The sequence below is a fragment of the Sus scrofa genome, unplaced genomic scaffold (assembly GCF_000003025.6).
Source record: "Sus scrofa isolate TJ Tabasco breed Duroc unplaced genomic scaffold, Sscrofa11.1 Contig1914, whole genome shotgun sequence".
NCBI lineage: Eukaryota > Metazoa > Chordata > Mammalia > Artiodactyla > Suidae > Sus > Sus scrofa.
Genome location: NW_018084979.1, coordinates 2545746 through 2567264, shown reverse-complemented (window position 1 = coordinate 2567264; position 21519 = coordinate 2545746). Strand labels below are relative to the sequence as shown.

General features: G+C 66.9%; 1 protein-coding gene across 1 annotated transcript in view; it reads right to left on the bottom strand.

The window, feature by feature from the left end:
- Positions 1-21519, bottom strand: part of KIF26A (kinesin family member 26A) — a 38491-nt gene that overhangs the window by 13740 nt on the left and 3232 nt on the right. The window contains exons 3-4 of the mRNA XM_021081543.1: positions 11430-11861; positions 5271-5461 (exon numbers count right to left, since the gene is read on the bottom strand). Coding sequence (XP_020937202.1) covers positions 5271-5461; positions 11430-11861 — 623 coding nt within the window. The remainder of the gene's footprint in view (positions 1-5270; positions 5462-11429; positions 11862-21519) is intronic.

The window sequence follows — 21519 nt, the reverse complement described above, 5'->3', positions numbered from 1 at the left end:
CCAGGATGCGGTCTGGGCTTGGCACTGAAAGAACCTGCCCACCAGGCACGCGGGCAGCCCCTCCCACCGGGCCGCCTCTCCCCTGCGTCCAGCGGTGCCCGCCGCACCCCCGCCCCGGCCCCGGGCTTCTCAGTCTGTTCTGTCCTCAAAAGGACCCGCCAGGCAGGGCAGCCCCTCAGCTGCCTCCCACGTGGCCAGAGCTGCCGGCGTTTTGCTTAACTCCTCTCATCTTTAATAGGAGTTGTCTTTTAAGAGACCCCAGGGACAGCTTTCCTCCTAGCGAGGTGTCATCGCAGAAAATAAAAGTAATCTACGGTGCGTGATGGTCCCCAACAGAGCGGCCGGGCCCGCCTGGCAGGGGAGGCGCGGACCCCGGGAGCGGAGCCCACGCGCCAGCCGGGAGGAGCCCAGACACTCAGGCCTCCACGAGCAGATGCCCCTCAGGTCCTGCCTGAACCCACGTATCCTAAACCTGAGACCTCCTGGACAGCAGAGCCCCGCGTGCCCCCTGCCCAGGACCACACACCAGGCAGGATGGGGGTGGGCAGCATGGCCCAGGCCAGGGCGAGGGCGGCGCCAGGGAGCTCTGAGGAGGGCGGGGAGACGTCCCGGGCACGCGGCTGGACCAGGCAGGGTGGGCACCTGCGAGACCCGGGCGGGGGGGCCGGGGGAGAGGGAGCCGTTCATCAGAGCTGGGCTCCTGGGGCTCCTCCTGCCCCCCCACCCCCCACCTGGACCTGCGGCCCTGGACCCCCGGCCACCCCGGGTTATGCCGCCGCCCTTTGCCAACCACCGCCTGGGAAGAGGCCGCAGCGAGACCAGGAGGCGTGGAGGAGCTTCAGGTCCAGCAGGCAGCCCACCCCCAGCAGGAGGTTGGTCTCCGGGCTTGCGGGGAAGGCACAGCCGGCCTGAGCTGTGCCCAGGAAGGTGGAGGAGGCCTGGGGACACGCGTGCACAGCGGTGCCCCCGCCTGACTCCAGGGGTGCTGGGGACAGGCTGGGCCCCCGGGCAGACCGGACAGGTCAGCAGACAGCCATGGCCGAGGCTGCCCCCCCAGCAGGCTCCCTGCTCCTCCCTCAGTCAGGCAGGGCCACCCAGGGACCCCGAGGCTGGCGGGGGCAGCCTGAGCCCACACCCCCAAGGCTCAAGGGGACGTGGAAGCCAGGAGGACCCAGGGCCGGGAGAGGTGCCGGGGAGGCTGGAGCGACATGGGACTGCAGATGCCACAACCAGAGGGCTTTGCTCCGTGGGTCACACAGGAGGCTGCAGAGGGCTCTGGGGAGCCAGGGTCTCCAGCACAGACCTCAGCCCCTCCCCTGTCACCCTCAGGGCCCAGCATCGGCGCTGGGGAGGCCACCTCCCCGCAGACATGCCCAGGTCTTGCCTGGACACAGCCCAGGAGGCCAGAATGTTACGGGTCAGCGGCTGGGCCCGTGGCCTGACCCAACTCAGGGCGCCGCCCCCCCCCCCTCCCCGGGTCAGCCCCTGCAGGGCCGGGACTGCTCCTGCAGGCTTGCCTCCCAGGCCTGACTCGGAGGCCCCGCGACAGCACTCCCCGCTCTGATGAAATCCAGGCCCCTTCAGAACTGGACGAGCCCGGCAGCTGCGCGGACAGGCCGGCCCTCGAGGCCCCCGCCGCGTGGGGCACAGACCCGGTTTCTGAGCACCGGGGGTGGAGACAGTGCCCCCAGGCCTCGCAGAGGCTCGGAGGATAAGCAGGCACCACACGCCGATCACCAGCGCCCACCGCATTGCTGCGGGGGTGGGGGGGGCTCTCAGACCTGCAGGGGACCGTGGGCACGTCTGAGTCAGGCTCTGAAGGGAAGACTGGGAGAGGCAGGAACTTTGCAACACACACAGCAATCCTCATCCTCAGAGGACGCCTCCCCCGGGAAGCCCGCCCTGATGCCTCCACACTGGGCTTCCCCAGACCTGGGCCTCCCGCCACCCTAGGAACCACTCCCGGCCCCGAGACACGGGTTTACCAGGCTGTGCCCCCACCAGGTGGGGACTCTGGAGAGCAGGTGTCTGAACACAGGAGAAGCTTAAGATGGGGCCAGGAGGGAGTGGCGCATCCCACCATCCCTAAGTCACCAGCCCCTCGCCTACTCCCAGAGGCCTTTGCCCAGCCTCGCTGAGCCTGGTCACTGATTCAGGAAAACAGAAAGGGAAATATTTGCCTTTTTACAAAGAAAAATTGCCTCTTCCAAGGCAGGAGGTAATTTCACAGACAGTTGGCCTTGATGGCGAGAGGCCCTTAATTATCCCGAGGAGACAGACAGACCTGTTTGGACTGGGGTGGGGGGTCAGTTACAGCCAGCCCAGGGTTTCCTAACGGGGCGACCACGAGGCTGGTGGCCTGGGCCACAGGCCACGCCCCACAGCACTACCCTGCACCTGCTCTGGGGGCTGCCCATCAGGACCCAAGAGCACCTGCTCCCTGCCGTGGCGTTTTCTTTCTGTCCGTCCTTTTTTTTTTCCTTGCTTTTTACAGCCACACCCGCAGCACGTGGAGGTCCCCAGGCTAGGGGTCGAATCAGAGCTGTAGCCGCCAGCCTACACCACAGGCACAGCAACGCAAGATCCAAGCCACATCTGCGACCTACACCACAGCTCACGGCAACGCCAGATCCTTAAGCCGCTGAGGGAGGCCAGGGATGGAACCCGCAACCTCATGGATCTTAGTCGGCTGCTGAGCCACAATGGGAGCTCCTGCTGTGGCATTTTCCATGTCACCTGGGATCCTTACTCAGAGGCTATGAGGCTTCATGGACTGCCCTGCAGGTGGGGAGACCCTTCCCGCTGAGCCCACTTGACCCCATGCCTCTGGGCAGCATCCGCTCTGCCAGGTACCACGCCTGATGTACCGTGACTGGGCACCTGGACAGACGTGGGGTCCAGCCCCCCGCCCCCCGCCTTGCACCTGCCGAGGAGGCCCCAGCAGTTCTTCCCACATCGTCTAGATTCAGGGGTCCAGGAGGTGACCTCCGCCCCGGAGAGGCCCAGAAGGGTGTGGAGGGAGACAGTGGTATGGACAAATCTGGGGGAGCCTGCAGAAACAGGAAGGGGGGACACTACACCCCCCCGGGGAGGGTTAAGGGGAGTGGGAGGCCTCAGGAAGGCGGAGTCAAGGGCACCAGACCCTCCGGAGAAAATGCAATCGCCGAGGCCGGGCCTTTTCAGGACTGGCAGGGCCTGGCGCCCTGAGCCTGCGGTCCCCACGCCCGAGCTGCCCACCAGGCCCAGCAGAGGGGTGTAGGGCGGCCAGCCTTGCTGCTCTGTGCCCCCTAACAAGACCCTGGGCACCAAGCCACCCCAGAATCGCTCCCCGCCTTGGCTTCCCCACCCCAGGCGAGGGCGTGGAGGGGGTTGGGAAGGCCCCAGAAGGCCCTGGGCCAGTGTGCTGGCCGCAGGGGGCGCTCAGGGACCAGTGGAGAGTCCAGTTCCCAGACCCCAGCCTCTTCGGCCTCCACTCTACAAACACTCGACTCCCACTCAACCCTCACAGCCCACCTCTGTGCCCTAGAAAGCTGGGCACGGCCCTGCTTGGCCCCTGCAAGGACCCCAGGCCACCGTCAAAGGCCGTCTCCACAGATCCCCCCACCGCCCAGCCAGAAACCTGGTCAGCTTCGCCCCCGACCCAGGCGCCCAGTGAGGGGTGGAGGTGGGAGCACAGGACGTGCACCCACTCATGCCCGAGGCCCTGCAGGGTGCAGCTCCCCGTCCCCTGGGGACTCGGAAAAGCCCCTCCCCCTGTGAGCCACAGCCGCCCCCACAAAACAAGAAGTGCAACGGTTAAGGGGCCACAGCCTCAGAGAGCAGGGGGTCTCGGGCACAAGCTCAGGACGGTGCCCCCCCAACACACACACACACACACACACACACAACCTGGCCCATGACCCTGAGGACACCACTGTGATCCAGGCACCCCAACAGGCTGGACGTAACGGCAGCCGGCAGCACCCTCCCCTCGGTGGCACCCTCCCCTTGGAAACCTGCCTCCCGCTGCCACCATCCCCAGCCCCCGCCCCCGCCTAAGTGCGTGTTTCTATGGTAACGTCCCAAGGTCAGTGGAGGCAGCCTTGCCGGCTGGAGACAAAAGGCAGCACCTGCGAGCCGGGGTCGCTAATGAGCCAGGGTGGCCCCCAGACCCAGGACCAGGGCAGCTGGTCTCCCTTCCCCAAGGGTCTCAGCTTGAAATCCCCCCGCCAGCACCGCGTGACGGAGCGCGGTCGCTGCCTGGAGCCGGGGACACGGGCCGACTGGGTCTGGTTTGTCCCTCTCATCCTCCATGGAGGCTCCCAGCCCGCCAGCCGGAGAACCCCAGTCGGGCTCTCTGCACCTAACTGGGGCCGCGGGCCCGCACCTGCCCAGCCCGCACCGCGTGCCCCGCCACTCCCCAGTCAGGCCGGCGGCCTGGGACCCCGCGGAGAGGCGCCCTGCTCCTGAGACTCACAGACAAGCTCATCAGCACCATGCTGATGGGACAGTGACCTGGGCCTGGCCATCACCAGCACATCCTGTAACCCTCACACGGCAGAGGGAGCTCGGCCTTGGGTCCGCAGCCCCGCGGACAGGCCTCACCCACACCGGCTCACAACCAGGACCCGGCGCCTGCGAGGCCACGCCAGGCTTCCCAGGGCACCAGATCGAACAGCAGGTGGGGGCACAGCCTGCCCCCAGGACACCCTCCCCATCTCACCCCAACCGCCTTGGTCGTCCAGGGATGTACCCTCGGGCCCGTCCCGTCCCCGCGCTCCCCAACTTCAGGGCAGCCACCTTGAGGCCTGCCTGCATCAGCCTCCCAGCCAAAGCCACCCTCCCTGCACCCGCCAGCACTGGCCCAGGACACCCTCGGCGGAGCGTCCCCCCCCCCCACCCAGGCCAGCCCACTCCCAGGGCCTCGCAGACAGCTCGCTGCACCTCTGCGGAAAGCACCTCTGATGGGCAAGGAAACGGAGGCACAGAGAGGTTAGGTGTCTTGCCCAAGGTCGCACAGCTTGGAGGAGCAGAGACTGAGTTTGAACCCTGCCCTTGGCTACACCCCACCTCGGGGGCGAGAGGCCTTCGCTGGACGCCGCAGTCAACGTGGTGCCTGGGAGGCAGGCCCACCCGCCAGCTGTGAGCTCCGCTCTGCTCCACTCAGCAGCAGGCCGCCAGGGCCAGAAGCGAGGTCGCCAGGGCCAGAAGCGAGGTCCCCAGGCCCCTCACGCTGTTCTCGTCCACGCCGCCCCCAAGCCAGGCCCAGGCCCCGGCCCAGGAGGACGTACCTGAGGAAGAAGGAGGCTGCAGCTGACGGGCCCGTGGAGCCCCCGACCGGCGTGCCCGGGGCCGGGGTGACCAGGGCCGCAGAGCAGGCTCCACCAGGGGCCCACGTCTTCAACATGCCATCGGGCCCCACGGAAGGGGGGCCATCCCGGACCGTGTCTGCCACCGCCACCGCGGCCACCGCTGCTTCAGCCTGGAGGGAAGGAGGGAGCCAGTGAGGCCACCTGCCCAGCCCGCCCACGAGCTCCCTGGGGTCCCCCCGCCCGGGGACCTGACGTTCCAGCCCCTCCTCCTTCAGTCCAGAAATGCAGTGACCACAGTGATCAGGACAGTGGACAGGGACCCGCGCACCCCTCACCCTTCCGTCCGCCCCGGAGCCCCCAGAGGCGTGATTAGAGAAGAGACGATAAATATTTGTCACGAGCGCTAATCGCCCGGGAGGATAACGTGCGATCTTCCCACCGTCTGAAATACTACTCTGGCCTTTCCTACTAATTAGCTCAAATAAATTCCAGAAAGAGAGACAGCCTTGGAACGAAGCGCAAATGTAATTAAACGCCCCCCAGGACGGCGCTGGCACATTGGAGGTCCGGATAGGCCCTAGAGGGGGAGAGACGTGGCCCTGGCAGGGGAGGGCAGCGGCCTGCCTCGGCCCGGCCACCCAGCCCCAGCCCCAGCCCCTCCCCGCCGGCCCCAGCCCGAGCCGTCACAGCTCCCAGGCACCACAGCCTAGTCCCTGGGGCTCCCAGCATCACGTGGCCAGGGCACTGTCAGCCACCGTCCCCTGTGCCCAGCCTGGCAGAGGACAGGGGTCCTCAGGCTGCAAGGACATGGGCCTGTCTGGTGACCTACAGGTGAGGAGCCCAGGGAGCAGTCCCGCCCTAGAGGGCCTAGCATCCTCGGGGTCTCACAAGGGACCCAGCCAGAGGCCTGGTGGCCCTCCAGCAGAATAAGCCACCACAGGCCCCAGGAGCACTGTTTTGGCAGGACTTCTTGCCACCTCTGGGTAGCAACCATCTCAGCAGAGTGGAGGGTCTCACCCCGCCCGGCCCGCGGTAGGCACCAGCTCCCAAACCCCCTCCCCGGGGACACAGCAAAGCCGTATCTGCAAAGGAGATTCAAAGTGAGCTCCAGGAGTTCCCATTGTGGCGCAGTGGTTAACGAATCTGACTAGGAACCATGAGGTTGCGGGTTCGGTCCCTGCCCTTGCTCAGTGGGTCAAGGTTCCGGCGTTGCCATGAGCTGTGGTGTAGGTTGCAGACGCGGCTCGGATCCCGCGTTGCTGTGGCTCTGGCGTAGGCCGGTGGCTACAGCTCCGATTTGACCCCTAGCCTGGGAACCTCCATATGCCGCAGGAGCGGCCCAAAGAAATAGCAAAAAGACAAAAAAAAAAAAAAAAAAAAAAACAAAAACAAACAGAGTTCCAAGGCCTCGGATGGACGGAAGTCAGGCACCCCAACCCTGGGCCCTGCAGTACCAGGGCTATCATGACAGGTCAATGGCAGAAAAGGGCAATGTGGAATAGCCCAGGCACTGTGCCAGGCACTGTGCCAGCAGATCACACCCTGCCACCTGCCTTGTATCTGCCTATAGGGCAGGAGCTCCTGGGCATCCCTCAGAACCCCACCTGGCCGGCCCTCTCCTTCTCCAGGCCACTCCCTGTGCCCGGCCTCCCCCAGTCCTCAGAACTCTCCCCGGCTTCCCCCAGCCCACCCAGCATGGCCCACTCGTGGAGTAACAGGCCGGGCTCAACCACTCGGCACCGAGTCCCCACCCTACCGGCTTGCCTGAGCACCTAGTGCACACCAGGGGTCAGGAGGCCCAGAGGGCGCCCACCACACCCTGGGTCTGGGCCCTCACCAGGAGTTGGATAAACCAGGAGCACACAGCCCGCAGGGACACAGCATGAGACACGCGGAGCCCATGGCCAGAAGGCAGGCCCGGCACCCACGGGCAAGGGGGCTGGAGGCACGGAGGGACACCGTTCTCGAGGAATGCCCTGGACTGAGACTGGCTACGGGGACCGGACCACTGCCCCTCCTCCAGGCGGCTGCGGGACCTCGAGGCAAATGTGACATTGGCAGCCGAGGACCCAGCTGCCTGGACACTGCCTGCTCCTTCCCGAGACCTCGCGTGCAGGTGATCTGCCACGTTCCCTGGCCCCAAACACTACTTCTCTTTTGTCACTTTTGTCACTTAACGTACATGCTCCCCAGGAGAGACCTAAGCCCCTCTGTGCCCAGAGCAGCAGAGCTCAGGACTCACTTTAAAGGGCACATAATGCGGGGCCCTGAGCTGGCTTTGGCCGAGCGCCCACTGGGCTGGCAGCCCAGGCCGGGGGCTCACCCCTGGTACCCACACTGCTCCCACCAGCCCGGGACAGCCGGACATCCAGCTTGGTGAGGCATCTCGGACAGTGGGGGACAGGGCCAGGGGGTCCCGGGGGCAGAGCTACGGCCCACGGCCCCCCATGGCCAAGCCATCCCAGGGTCCCACGCCAGTACCTCTGCCTCCAGCCAGAAAGTTCCGGCACCACCGCGACAGTGTAGGCCACCCACACTGACCTGTCTCAGGCGTCCTGCACGCACCTCGGCTCCACCGGCCCCTGAGCTGCGGGGATGCGGCTCCGGCCCCTGGGACGGCCGCCGATTCCTGCCGGAAGCAGAGCCGGGGCATGCCAGCAGCCAGGGGCGGGCGGACGGGGGACCACGACATGGGGCCAGCAGAGAGGGGGCGAGGGGCGGGCGGGCGGCCAAACAGAAGACGTGATGGAGGCACCAGAGCAGCAACAAAAGCAAAGCATGAAGAGAGGGGAGTGTGAGGGCCACGCAGGTGCCACGGCGGGTGCCGGGGAGCACAGTTTGGGAAACGCCAGGCTAGCCCATCCCCGAGGACACCTCCGTGCCTGAACTCCACCTCTGGAAGGTTCAGGCGCAGGAAGGAGGGCGTCCACCAGCCCCTCAGGAGTGCCGCCCTGGGGCGCAGGGGGTGGGGGCCAAGGGGCGGCCAGAGCTGCATCTTGCAGTCACCGTCTCAGCCCTGCAGGGGGCACGGCTGGCATCGCTCAGTGGGCGTGTGCCAGGCACCAGGGCCCCCTCCAAGCTCTCCTGGTGGCCCCAAGAGCCCCAGGCTGGGAATGTCCTGCCCCCTCGTCACAGGGGTGTGGAAACTGCAGCCCAGAGAAGGCACCAGCAGTGCGTCGAAGAGGCCACAGAGACAAAGCTCCCTCCACCCCACACCATCCCGGCCACATCCCTGAGGACAAGTGGGCACCCACCAGGGATGGGACCGCCGCCTCCGGGGTTCATGGGAAGCGGGGAGGCAAGCAAGCTGGCACAGGGGCAGCAGGAGGAATGTCCCCAAGTCCGTGGACAGCGGGGAAGCCTGGCTCCATCACAATGACCTCACCTCCCCCTCAAAGCAGCGGCTCCTCCGGGAAGCCTTCCATCCTCCCTGCCCGGGCCGAGTTTCCACTGCCCCAGCCCCCGCAGGCAGGCTGGGAGCCCTCTGCTCCAGCTCCTCCTCCCTGGACGGACGGCCCTGGGACCCATGCCAGCAGCACCTTTCACCAGTAACGCAGCCCCGCCCTCGGCCGCCCCAGGCTGGGCCACCTCTAGCCTATGGTGGGGTCAGGAGGCCAGAGCCTCAATCTCGTGGCACCTGGCTGTATGCAGAACGAGTGCAGGTGGCCTGAGAATGGCAGACGACACCCTGTCGACACGGGGCAGGAGGGGACACTGGTGCTCCCAGCCAGGTCCCCGTGGAAAGGCCAGGGCAGGGCATCTAGGGTGAGCCAGAGCTCTCAGGGAGGCCGGGGTGGGTGACAGGCCACGACCCAGCTCCCGCGGCATCTCCGTCGTCTAATGGACACAGTCTGGAAAGCCACCGCTGGACTGTCCCGCTGGCTGGCCCCGAGGCTGGGAATCAGGCCTGGACGCCAGGGAGAGGAACGGCCCCGAAAGGGCCAAGCTCTGGGCTCTGTCAGGGCAGCGGGCTGCAGTCTGGATCACAGCGCGGCTGGCCGAGGGCTCTCGAGGTGGCCACGCACACACAACGACCCCTGGCAGCCCAGGGGGCGGGCTCCCGGCCAGCACCCCGGCCACCCACCTCACCAGCACAGACCCACGGGGGCCTGGAAACTGCACCCCAGGGCCGCTGATGGGCTGCGGTGGGGATTCACCGCACGTCTCTCCCGAAGTATTGGATTCTAGAGCCGAACACCCAGTATTTCAACATTCCAGGGCCACCTCTAGTGATCAATGCCCCGGTGCAGAGGAAATTACCTCATCCGAGTCCTCAAGTTCTACTTATGGTTCTAATAATCTCTCCATTGATCGCCAGGACTGCTGTCTAATTATAAATCCATTCCCACCCACCCCGCGCCGTCGATGCACACAGAAAACCGAGAGGGAGCCTTAAACGCTCACGTTTTATGGTGACAGGCCGCTCGCTGGCAGGGCTGCCCGACCAGAGTCCCGTGACCCCAGGGGGGCACGTTCCCCCCTCTGCCCCCTCCTCTGCCTCCAGGGGCCCTCGGAGCCTCGGCCAACCACCTCCGCCTGCAGGAGTGCGCTGGTCCCCCCCCCCCAGGGAGGGAGCCCCTGGGCTATTCCCAGCCGCCTCCTCGGTCCCCCCACACCTCTGACACCTCCATCCAGGCCCAGCTCAAGGCCACCTCCTCCAGGGAGGCCGCCAGCTCGCCCACCTCAGTGCTGGCTCCCAGGCCAGGGGGCAGCGGGCGATGGCCTCCCTCCTCTTGGCCTCGCCCAGGAGGAGGCGGAAGCAGTGAGGCCACGCCCGGGTGCACCGTCACACACCCGCTGCAGGCTGGACGTTCTTCCCAGAGGGCCTCTGCGTCCCAAGCTGCCCAAGGCCAGGGAGGCCCCCAGGACGGGCCACCTCGGCTGGGCCAGCCCCAGCGGCAAGTCCCGGCACCTCTGGCCCCGGCAGGGCTGGCCCAGAGGCAGGGGCGGGGCCGGGGGCTCCCTGTGCCTCGGCCCCCACAGCCCCCGGGGCGCAGAGACCACAGGAGGGTCTCCGCGCTCCGCGCTCCACGCTCCGCGCTCCGGCTCAGAGACGCTCCTCGCTGGGCAAGTTTGTGCAGCCGGCTTTGCAATGACTGGAAAGGTTCCACAAACCCTGCTAATCGCTCTGCCCGGGAGGGGGGCGGGGCGGGGCTGGGACGCGGGGGCCTCTCCACGGCCCGAACACCCGGGCAGCACCTGCCCGGGACCCCACCCCCAGCTCCGGCCCCTAAGGCCTCGGGCTTCACACCTCCAGGCCCGCACACCAAACGGTCCCTCTGCCGGGACCGCCCTTCCTGTGCTGGTTTGCTGGGCCTCAGCCTCGCACCCCCTCCCTCCCCGCCAAGCAGAGTGGTGCCGCTGAGGGCATGAAGCCCCACAAGAGGGCATCCCCAGTCCTGAGCGCTCAGGCCTTCTGGGGAAAGGCCTCCGGGGACAGCCCCCACAGCGCCAACCCCAAACCACATGCCTCTGGGGTCCCACGAAAACCCCGATCCCAAAAGCCACCCTCTGCTGACCCCTATGCTGGTACCCGTCTGCTAGATGGAAAACCGGGGGGCACAGAGGACACATGGGAGAACCCCCCCCCACACACACAGCAAAGCTCTGTGACCACGGGGGCCAGGCCCCAGCTCCGACTCCAGAGCTGGGGGCACCTCAGACCACGGGCCCCTCCCTGGGCACACCCGGCCCAGGTCTGTGGCACCCACAGCACCCACTGGTGCCCTGAGCTGGTTCCATGAGGCCATGCCACCGCTCTGGGTGACAATCTGGTGGGCCTGTGGGTGGGGGCCGTCACCGGAACAGAGGCAGCTCCTGCGAGGCCGGGCTGGTGAGAGAGTCGGCCTCTCGCCACAATCCAGGCTGTCACCCAGCGCAGCAGGTGCCCCGGGCAGGAGAGCCTGGACGGGGCGGGGCCAGCAGGAGAAGGATCTTCCGTCAGCCGGCAGGCAGACTTGACGCGGGCCTTGGCAATGTCTGAGGCCTCCCCCAGCGTCCGCAGACCCCCTGCTTTGGGGGGAGCCGTGCTGCAGGGCACCCACAGTGGCGAGACACAGACAGGGGTCCCCAGGAGAGGGCCCAGGCCCGACCCGGCTGGACTCCCGGCCCCCAGCCCACCTCGGCCAGGGCACTCACCAGGCATGACGGTGGCAGGAAGCTGTTGACCCTCGAGACACTCCACATGCCCTCCAGGCACTGCTGGGCCTGAATGGTGACCGTGCTCAGGGCTCCGCCCAGGCCGGCGGGCGCCACTGACACCTGAACGCTGGGCCCGGAAGGCCAGGCCAGCCCCTTCCTCCTGTCCGGCCCCGCTCGGCTCGGCTGCCTCCCCGCCGGTGCTGGTACATCCCTCTGGCTGGTGGCGGCACCGGTGCCGGTGCTGGGGGGTGTGAGGCCGGGGCCTCCACGAGGGGCGTCAGGGTCCTCACGGCTGGCAGGTGCCTGCAGCAGCCGCAGGGCCTCCGGCGAGAGCTGGTTCAGGCGCGTGGCACAGACATCGCAGCGGCGCTCGGCCTCCGGGCGACACGCAGGCAGCTTGTCGAGAAGCAGAGCCGAGAGGCACGGGTCCTGGCGGGGAATAAGGGACAAAAGCGGTCAGCACCTGGACGCCGGGACCCTCCGCCCGGTCCTCACCACCACGGCAGACGGCCGCCGCCCACTCCGTAACTGGGTAGGAAGCCCTGAACGGTCTCGTCCGCATGCACCCAGCAGGCAGATGGTGCCAGGGCTTCACAGGGAGGCTCGCAGCGCCCCCGACAACGCGCGGAGCAGCCAGGGGCTGGCAGAAGCAGGCCCTCGGGGTCCCGGCTGAAAGCCACGTCCATTCCAGGGCTGGTGCGGGCAGGGCTGGGGGGCTGGAGACCCTCTCCCTGCCTTGGTGGTGTCTCCAGCCCTGGTCACGACGGGACGGGAATGTAGCCGCTTCTGCCACACACATGCCAGCAGGAGCCAGGCCCGGTGACAGAACGGCAAGGGCGAGCAGGACTCCAGGTCCACGGAAGACAGCGGCCCGTGCATGGCTGGCAGGAGGCAAGTCTTGAGGCCACCACGTTCCACCATGGGCAGGAGCTTGGCCCCTGGGGTCTATGCTGCTTGGTGGTGGTCCCCGTAGCCCAACCCCTGCCCTGCGCTGAGGCGGACACATGGGTCTCTCTGACCACGAGCCTGGATCCAGAGAAGGCTAGGAACAGGAGCCTGGGGAGCCCAGAGGGGGTCCTGGCCCAGCCTGAGGTCAGGAAGGGCTTCCTGGAGGAGGTGACACCTCTGGAAGAAAGAGGAGGAGGAAGATGGAGCCAGTCCTTGCAAGAAAGCTCATGGTAGGGAAGCTATGTCACACCCCAGGGGCCCACCCCTGTCCCCCCACTGCCCCACCAGGCCCTGCCTCGGCCTCTCCCCAGGCCGCCCTGCCAGGCTCAGGGTCTACGCGGGGGGCCAGCCCCAACCACACGTGCCTGGCCGGGACACCCCCTCAGCAGAGCGTCAGCCCAGCTCGGCTGCGGCCGTGACCACCCAGGGCTCGGCCGGTGCCACCTCGCAGAGCAAACTCCAAAGGCAGGCCTGTGTCTCCCCTTCCGCCAGCTCCCCGCTCCCGTCTCTCCCAGCTGGACCTGCTGGGTCCTTCCTCCCGGGCCACCCATCCCCAAAGGACTCCAGGCCAGGTCTGGCGCCAGTCCAGCTGCCCTACTGGCCACAAAGGGGACCACAACCTCCTCACACCCTCAGATTCAGAAGCAAAGGCACCACACAAAAGGGGCCCCTCCGTTATGCCACCCAGGGTCCCCGAGCCCAACCTGTGGCTGCCTGGCTGGTATCCGCAGGCGCCTGGGAGGGGCCCAGGGAGCCGGCCGTGGAGGGCGGCCCACTACACGGGGACATTCTGCTGGCCCAGCATCCGCAGGGCATCGCGCTGCTCCTGTGTCCCCAGGACAGGCAGGCCTCAGGGGTACTTCGGGTTCGGTCCCCATCACCGCAATCACGTGAGTACGGAAATAACACGAGTCCCGTCAAGTTTTCGGTTTCGCGGGGCATCTAAAAGGTACGTCTACACTACGCTGTGGTCTGGTCCGTGTGCAACAGCCTCACATCTAAAAACCCTTTCACGCTGAGACCTAGCCTGGGACCCTCCATGTGCCGGGGGTGCGGCCCTAGACAGCAAAATAATAATAATGATAATGACGATACTGATAATACTGCTGTTGGAAAATCGGCACCAGCAGACTTGCTTGCACGGGGCTGCCCCCAGCCCTGTTTGTAAAAAGCTAAAAAGCGCAGCGAGAGGAGGTGTGTGCGATGCCACCCCGGCCCCCGCAGGGTGAGGCCCGCAGGGAGCTGCTCCCCTTGCTCGCCCGCAGGCAGGCGGGGCCCAGCCGTGCCAGCTGCCTGATTTACAGGCCGCTCCGGAAGGCCTGGCTTTTCTCCAGCGGGGGCTGGAGGGCCCCAGAGCCTCTGAAGTGCCAGGCGTGTCTGGTCCCAATTAGCAGACCCCCCCACCCCATGCTGCCCTGCGGGAATCACGCTGGGGGCGGGGGAGCCCTGTGGACGTGGGGGAGGCCCACTCGGGGTCCACGGGCCACAGATGGAAGCCAGACACCGGGTCCCCCAGCCACGCGGGCTGAGACAGGCCCGGCCTGACAGCGGTCACTCCGTCACCCCCGTCACCCCCGCCCGTTTTCCAGGCCGGGCTCTGATTACTCTGGTTTTTCCACTCAGCGGGAGGCTGCTGATGGTGGGCTGGCGAGAGGGGAAGGAAGTGCCGCCCGCTCCAGCCATTAACCCGACTTGAAAGGCGGCCCAGACCCCGCCCGGCCCCCGGGCCCAGCCGCCCATTGTTCTAGGGCCTCTGTCTGCCTGGGGGACTCGGCCTCCAGGGAGCCACCCTGGCACTCCCTCCCTGGCCCGACAGGAGGAGGCAGGAAGGAAAGAGGGAAGAGCCTGGGCTGGGGGCTGCCAAATGCCCGGCCTGCCCCAGCCCCCATCCCGGCGGCCCCGCCCAGGCCCCGCCCAGGCCCCGCCCCCAGCTGGGGGCTGGGCTCTGCGCATCAAAGCCCCACGTGGGGCTCTGCAGGGGGAGGAAGCCCACCAAGCTCAAGGAAGACAAGCCCAGGGCAAGCCAAGCAGGGGCTCACGGGCTCACAGTCCCCAGGTCCCAGGTCCCAGGAGTCCTGCTTGCCAGCGGGGCCAGTCCCAACACCCCCAGCCCCACCCCACGGCCAGAGCCTCCTCGGGGCCCACCTCTCCCACCGCCATCTCCTGCCGCACACGTGAGACAGCAGAGGCCGGAAAGGAAGAAAGGCCCGCCTGAGGTGACCAGAGGGCCCAGTGTGCTGAGCCCTCAGACAGGCTGGAAGCAGAAGTGGCTGGGCCACTGAGCAGCCTGGGACACTCACTGCAGGCCAGTCCCTCAGAGTCACGCCCACACGGGAGGGGCCGGCCTGGGACCAGTGGCTCTGGGCAGGACAGACCCAGAGCCGGCACCCTGGCCCGTGATCCACCTGCTGCCCCCTGGGCCCCGTCCCCCGTGGGTCCCCCCCAGCACAGCCAACAATCCTCTGACGGGGAGGAGGTGGGAAGCATGGGGGGCGGGGGCGGCTGAGGGAGGCCCAGCTGGGAAGCCCACCCTTTTCTGGCCCGGTCTCCCCTCCCTGCCCTGGGGCAGCTCCTGGCAGCTCCAGAGCCCACAGGCCCAGCCCTCAAGTGGTCACAGTGCTAAGTTCTGGGATTTGAACCCCTGAAAGTACCAGCCACCACGTGGCCTGGCAGCACCCCAAGCACCTTCAAAAAGACAGTAATTTCCCTGCTGCAAAATATGACTTTTAATTCCCTCTTCACGGTCTAGTTAAACAGCTGTTTTACTTGCATTCGGAGACTTTGTCTTAATTTGACTCAATGTAGCACCGCCTCCCACCCCCCTTCACGCCACACGGGTTTGGGGGAGCCTCCCCCCGTGAAAAACGATGACGTTTCCTCCTCCATCTTGCTCCAGGGGTCTCCGAGCCGCTTTAAGTAATCCTTCCATTTTCCCCGCGAGGCGTCCCAGGAGGACTTCAGCAGGGCCCAGCTGCCCCACCATCACCTCCAGGAGAGACTCTGCCTGCCCGGGCCAGCCAGGCCCAGCCCCGGGGGTCTGAGCCCCTGCCAAGACCCCCCCGGGAGGGCCGGGGAAGGGCTCCACTCCCCAGCTCAGAAAAGGGCCCAGACGACCCTCTCTGAGCCCCCCATCACCCCATCTTCTAAAAGGGGCTCCAGCACCCACCGCCTAGGTGACTAGGAAAGCCAATGGGACCAGAGGCCCAGCCTGGAGGAGCGCCCCCCGCCGCCCAGACGGGCAGGTGTGACATGCAGGCTGCTGAGCCCCGTGTCCGGGCCTCCCGGGGCCCCTGCCCACCCCCGACCAGGCCCAGCCCTCCTCTCTGCCCCTCCTCCCTTCCCTCCACAAACAAAGCGCGCTGGGCGCGACCCCGTGCTTCCGGAGTTGACAACAGGTCCAGGAAGGGACCCCTGGTTGCAGGCGCTGCCCTCCCACGCCCTGCTGCCATCGAGGACATTCCCAGGTCTCGTGCAGCCTGGCGGGCGGGGTTGGAGGGTCAGGGGCTCAGTGTTCCAGCCACGCCTCCGCTGCCCGGGGCATCCCACCCACTGGGCGCCTCACCAAGGCACGACCCCCAGCCGAGGGCCCCCCCCCCCGCCACTGGGTCCAGTGGAAGACCTGGGGACCCAAGCCCCACCCTCCCTGGTCCACCAGCCAGGACACTGGTGACCATCCCAGCCCCCAGGGCCTGCGGTTCCGAGGGGGAGGGGCGCTCACAGCCGGGCCCACCCAGAGCTGCCCGGCGCCCATCCCCAAGGCCCCGTGCCAGGAGCCAGCCAGCTGGGCAGCTTGGCCACACACTAGTTCATTGAGACCTCCTCCCCTCAATGGCCTCCCTGTCCTCCACGTGAGGCCAAACAAGACGGCGGACCCAGGAGGCTGCAGGCCAGTCCAGCAGGACGCCTCAGTGGGCGGCAGCCTCGTCAGCACACGGCGGCCTGGTGGCAGGGGGCAGACACGACTTTCAGCTCAACGGTCCAACTCTGGACGCAGGCACGGCCCCCGGACCTCAGTTTCCCTCTAGCAGGGCCTCCCCCTGGGTGGGCTACTCCACGCCCTGCAAGCCCAGCCGTGCCAAGGCCCCCCACGGCCACTCAGGGGGCTCTGAGCCCCAGCAAAGGGGCAGGCGCAGAAGTTGAAGGGGGCCCTTCCCCGCCAGCTGGCCCCAGGAATCCGGGGGACTTTAGCTCTTTATCAAAGGACCTCCCAGGCCAGGCCAGGCCCCAACTCTGCCCCAGGCCGGGGCAACAATTGCCCTCCACCCCACCTCCTGACCCTCAACCTCCCCCTCGCTCCAGGGATGCAGTCTCCACGTGCCTCCCAGCATTCCCAACTTGAGGGTGACTTCCCGCCCCCCCGGAGACCCTTGGCCCATCTCTGTGGGCGAATTCTAGCTGAGATCAAATGTCACCTCCTCCAGGAAGCCCTCCTGGATACCCCCTTCCAGAGCCCTCTCACCCAGGGCACTTTGGTTTAGAGCATGAGCTTCGCAGGGGAGAAGCCAGGGCGCAGGGCCTGGGAAATGTCACCCACACCCTTGTGACCGCTATTTCTTCCGCTGCCACATGGTGTGATGGAGCTGAGTGTGTAAGTGCCAGGCAGCCTGCTGACTGGAGGCTGGCACCATCCTCCCTGGCCGCCCAGCTCCCTGCCCCACCTTCCCATGGCACAGCCCCCCACCAGGCCTCAGGGGCATCTAGGGAGGAGAGGGGTCCCAGTCCCCTAAGGGCAGCCAATCCCACAGCAGGAACCCCGCCGACCCTCCTCACCAACTGCCCAGCAGAGGGCAGGCGCCAGGCAGGACAGGCCCCTGGCATGTGCTATGCTCTGACACGCAGACACACCGTGGGCCAGCTGCCCCTCGGAGCGCCAGGGTGACCGGCCTCCACAGGCCCCCACCCCCCGGGAGCCACCGTACCCGCTGGCTGCCGTGAGTATGCTCCCTTCTCAGACCGGGGCTCAGAGACACTAAGACATTTGGCTCAGGTTGCACAGCCTGGGCAGTAGAGCTGGGGTTAGTATGGGGGGCACGGGAAGGGCTGGGGGCCAAGAAAAGGGGCCCTGGGGACCAGACCAGGAGGGTCCGCGGCTGCAGTCAGGGCAGCCCCTGAGCAGCCAGGCTGGAATGGCTTCTGGACAACCCCTTGGGGTTTGGGCCGGCCAAGTGTGTGGGGCTGGCAGGGGTGCCAGGAGGCAAAGCTGGGCTGCGGCCTTGCACTCAGGCTTGACGGGGAGGACGGGAGCGGGCAGCCGAGAATGGGACAATTAGGAAGAAGCCAACCCTGCAGCCCTCGCCCCCGAGCAGGAGCCAGGGCAGGGCCAGCGCCTGGCACGCTCCTCCCGGAAACAGCAGCAGCGCGGGCCGGCATCCATCACCCGGGGTCAGAGGTGAGCTCACAGGGCGGTGTAAGAACATCCATCCGAGGCAGACACCGCAGGCGCAGGGCAGCCTGGCGCTCGGCGCGTAGGACCGTAAATCTGCCAGCCCCGGGCGCCCGGCAGAGCCCTCCCGCCCCTACCCCTGCCCAGCCCCCACCGAACCCCGCGATGCCACCTAGGGGACAGGGAACGGCCCAGATGAGGCCAGGGAGCCCCTCCCACAGAGGACCAGGAGCCCCGCGGACTGCGAGTCCCTGAGCCACAAACCACGGCCCAAGAAGGGAAAGTGCCGTGAGCAGGAAACCAAACAGGTATTTCCCAGCCCAAGGATGCTGTCCCAGACCGGGCAGCGGGGCCCTGCCAAGGAGGGACCACGCCACGGGGAGTGGGGCCAGGCTCCCCTCTTGCACAGCACTCTCAGCAGCCACGTGCCCGCCCAGCGGGAAGGGGGAGCCCGGAGCGCAGCGCTCGGGGGGACGACCAGGGAGCAGCTCCCCGAGGCCAGGCCTCCCAGCCAGGCCGTTTCCAGGAGCCCGGCCGGGGACAGCCTGGCCTTCAATGCCACCAAAGGCTGGCCACCATCCCCATGAGGCAGACGAGCAGACGGAGACCCACACACTGAGGGCATGCGCCGTCCATTTTTAATCTGTCTGTCCACTCATGGCCCTCACCTTATGCACGCAAACTGCAGGAGCTTCCAGAAACCACATGGCCTAAACTGAACCCAACACACGGCTGGAGATGGTCACGTCAGAACAAACAGGCATGATCAGGTCCCACAGTCATGTGAGAAAGGGCCATGTGGTTGGCAAAAGCTGAAGAGGTCATTCGCTTTGAGCTTCCTGGCAGGCAAAGGAAAAGGGAAACTAGACCTTCCTTGCCATTTAGGGTAAGAACCAGATAAATACCCCAAATAAAATACCCCTTCAGGACACCCCAGGGAGCCTTGAGAAGGTCCCAACCCACTGTTAACCCATCCCAGAGCAGGACAAGCCCCCGCAAGGCTCTGATCAGCCCGAGGTGTGGTGATGACGTGGTGTCCCTCCCTCCCGGCCCCTCCACTGCTCAGCAGGGAGGCGGTAGAGCTGTTGACCAGGTCTCACCCCCCTGCTCAGCCCCACCTCTGGCCACAGCTGGACTCCCCTGAAGCAGGCTCCCTCCTGCAAGGCGCAAAGCTCCCCACCCCAGACGTGCGGTGCCTGCACCCCAGCCAGTGCCCCAAGCCCCACCTCTGCTCGTGGCTGATATCCAAAGGGCGGGGGCTCCACTGCCCCCACTGCCCACCCTCACACCCTGAAAACCCAAACCAGCAAGGATGTAAGACAGGTGCAAGGAGCCCAGCATTCCATCACGGGACCCAAGGAAGTCCCTGGGGACAGCAGGGGACACCAGCTAGCCCACTGTCCATCTAGGAAAGGGCCAGGCCGGGGGTGGGCAGGGGCCGGCCGAGGCCTTGCAGAGGCCAGGTGGCAAAGCTAGGCCCGCCCCAGCCTCCACCCTCCCGCTGCCCAGGCTGGGTCCCACAGAGTGGCCTGGGAGCCTCCACGCCCCACGGACTGATCCCTCCCAGCTGAGTCATCCGGGCCCCTGCCAGCTGGGAGGGTGCCTGGCAGCCCGCCCCAGGGCGCACCCGCCCCTCTCACGCCTCCCCGCTGTCTCTGGAGCCTGCCGACACCTGGCTCAGCTGGGGGACACTGCTGTCACCAGGTGCCCCACCCTGGGGAGCCCCGAGGCAGGCGCTGCGGCTCCGGCTGTCCCCCAGAAGCTGGCGGAGCTCAGGCGAGGTTCCAAACTGCGTGGGGGGGTGGGGTCCAGGGCCTCAGTCCTTGCCCCTGCCGCCCAGGACCCCAGCATCACAAACCAGTGTAGTCAGAGCTGGGGCCGTGGGGACAGAGCTCGCTCCCACCACGCAGGCTTCCTGGGGGAGCGACAGAGCGTGGACCCCCGCTGGCAGGACCGCCACCCTCGGCCAGGACCCAGAGAGAGGCAGGAGTGTCTCCCGGCCTCCAGCCCCAGAGCCTGGTCACGTCACCGCGAGCTGAGCATGGGGCGAGCACACCGCCTCCCGGCAGCATTCAGCCTCGCTGTCCAGCTTGGTGGAAAAGGGGTACCAGCACTGGGGCTACACAGGGGGGCGCTCTGGAATCTGCAGGGTGGGGGGACGAGCCCCCGCCTGGGTGAGCAGAGCAGAGTGGCAAGAGTGAAAACGCTGATCGCTATCCCCCATTGGGGCGCTAATCGATTCAGTGCCGGTACTGGCACATCTAAGTCACAGGCTCCGGCGATGCCTCTGGGCGGCAGCTGGAGCGGGTCCCCATGCGGGATCCCTGCCCCCACTGCTGCGAGGGCCAGGGACCACCATCGCCACGGGGCCATCATCTGGGTTAGAGAAAAGAGAGCCAGAATCCAGCTCAGCAGCCCTCGGGATGAACACAGCAGCATGTGGGGAGAAGAGCCTGGTCACTCAGTCAATCAACAAACGTTTCTGGGGGACCCAGACCCTGTGCCTGCCCTGGCAGAGCTCCTGGCCTGAGGGTGGCATACCAGACATGGAGACAACACAGGGGCCCAGGGGTGTGGGAAAGGCTGAGGAGAGGCAGGGCCAGGTGGCAGCAAAGTGGCCTCCTGGAGAAAGGTGGAGTGGGGGGGAGGGGGCTCCAGGAGTGTGGGGGAGGGGGGCTCCGGGGGAGGACAGGGAGACTCGCTGCACAGGGACAGGCCCCCAGAGCTCTGTGCCAGGAGCTCGGTGAGGCGGGTCAGCGCAATCTGAGTCCCCCACCGCGCGCCACAAATGGCTGTGGGGTCCTGCCAATTAAGCATGGGAGGGACGGGGGGCAGAGGCTGGGCATCTGCAAAAAGGGAGCTGGGACACCACCCCCAGGGATGAGGAGGAGCCCTGTACTCAAGGACTGTGGCCTTCGGGGGGCCTTGGTCTAGCCGGCCAAGCTGGGACGGCAGGACCCAGGACTGGCTGGGTCCCTCCTGATGGATCCTGGGTTTAGTGAGTTCCCTCTGGCTGCCCTGAGGGTGGGCAGCGGACGCCAGGGGCACTGCGCTGGGCTGAGTCGAGGTTGTGAAAGGAGTCTGCGGGAACGGGGTGGCCGGGGTGGCCAGTGTGCCAAGGTGGGAAGGACCCAGGACAGGGACGGCTGGGGCCTCAGGTTCTGACTCGGGGGACAAAGGGACAGAGTGGCACTCGCTTGTGGCAGAGAGGAGGCGCTTGTGGCAGAGAGGAGGCGCTGGGTGGCAGGTGCTGGGAGCCCCCAGAAGCAGGGAGGGAGAGAGAACAGGGGGCCGGCAGAAGCGCCCCGGGAGGCTGGGCCTGGGGAGGGGCAGGGCATCTGCGGTGGGGCCCACGGAGGGCACAGGACAGTTGGACGGCGTGGCTCAGGCCACGCAAGGGTCCAGAAGGGTCACGCAGAGATGAGGCCCAGGGAACCTGGTGAGAGCAGAGGGTGGCGTGGTGGACTCCAGCCTGACATCCCCTGCACACGCGGGCCCGCTGTCCTTGGTTCTGCTAGGACAGTCCCAGGGCCCCAGCTGGGCAGGCAGCGCCCTTCCCTCCCCCACGCTCCCGGGGGCATCGGGGCTCGTGAAGCAGGGGGAGGGCACAGTCCAATCTGCTCCAGACGAGGTCCCCGGGTGAAAACCGTGGTCACGCTCGCCACCCAGGTGGGGAAGCCCAGGCCAACACGGGAAGAAGGGAGCGGAGGCAGCCTTCCACCCAGGCCACCCTACGGCTGGGCAGGGGTCAACCGC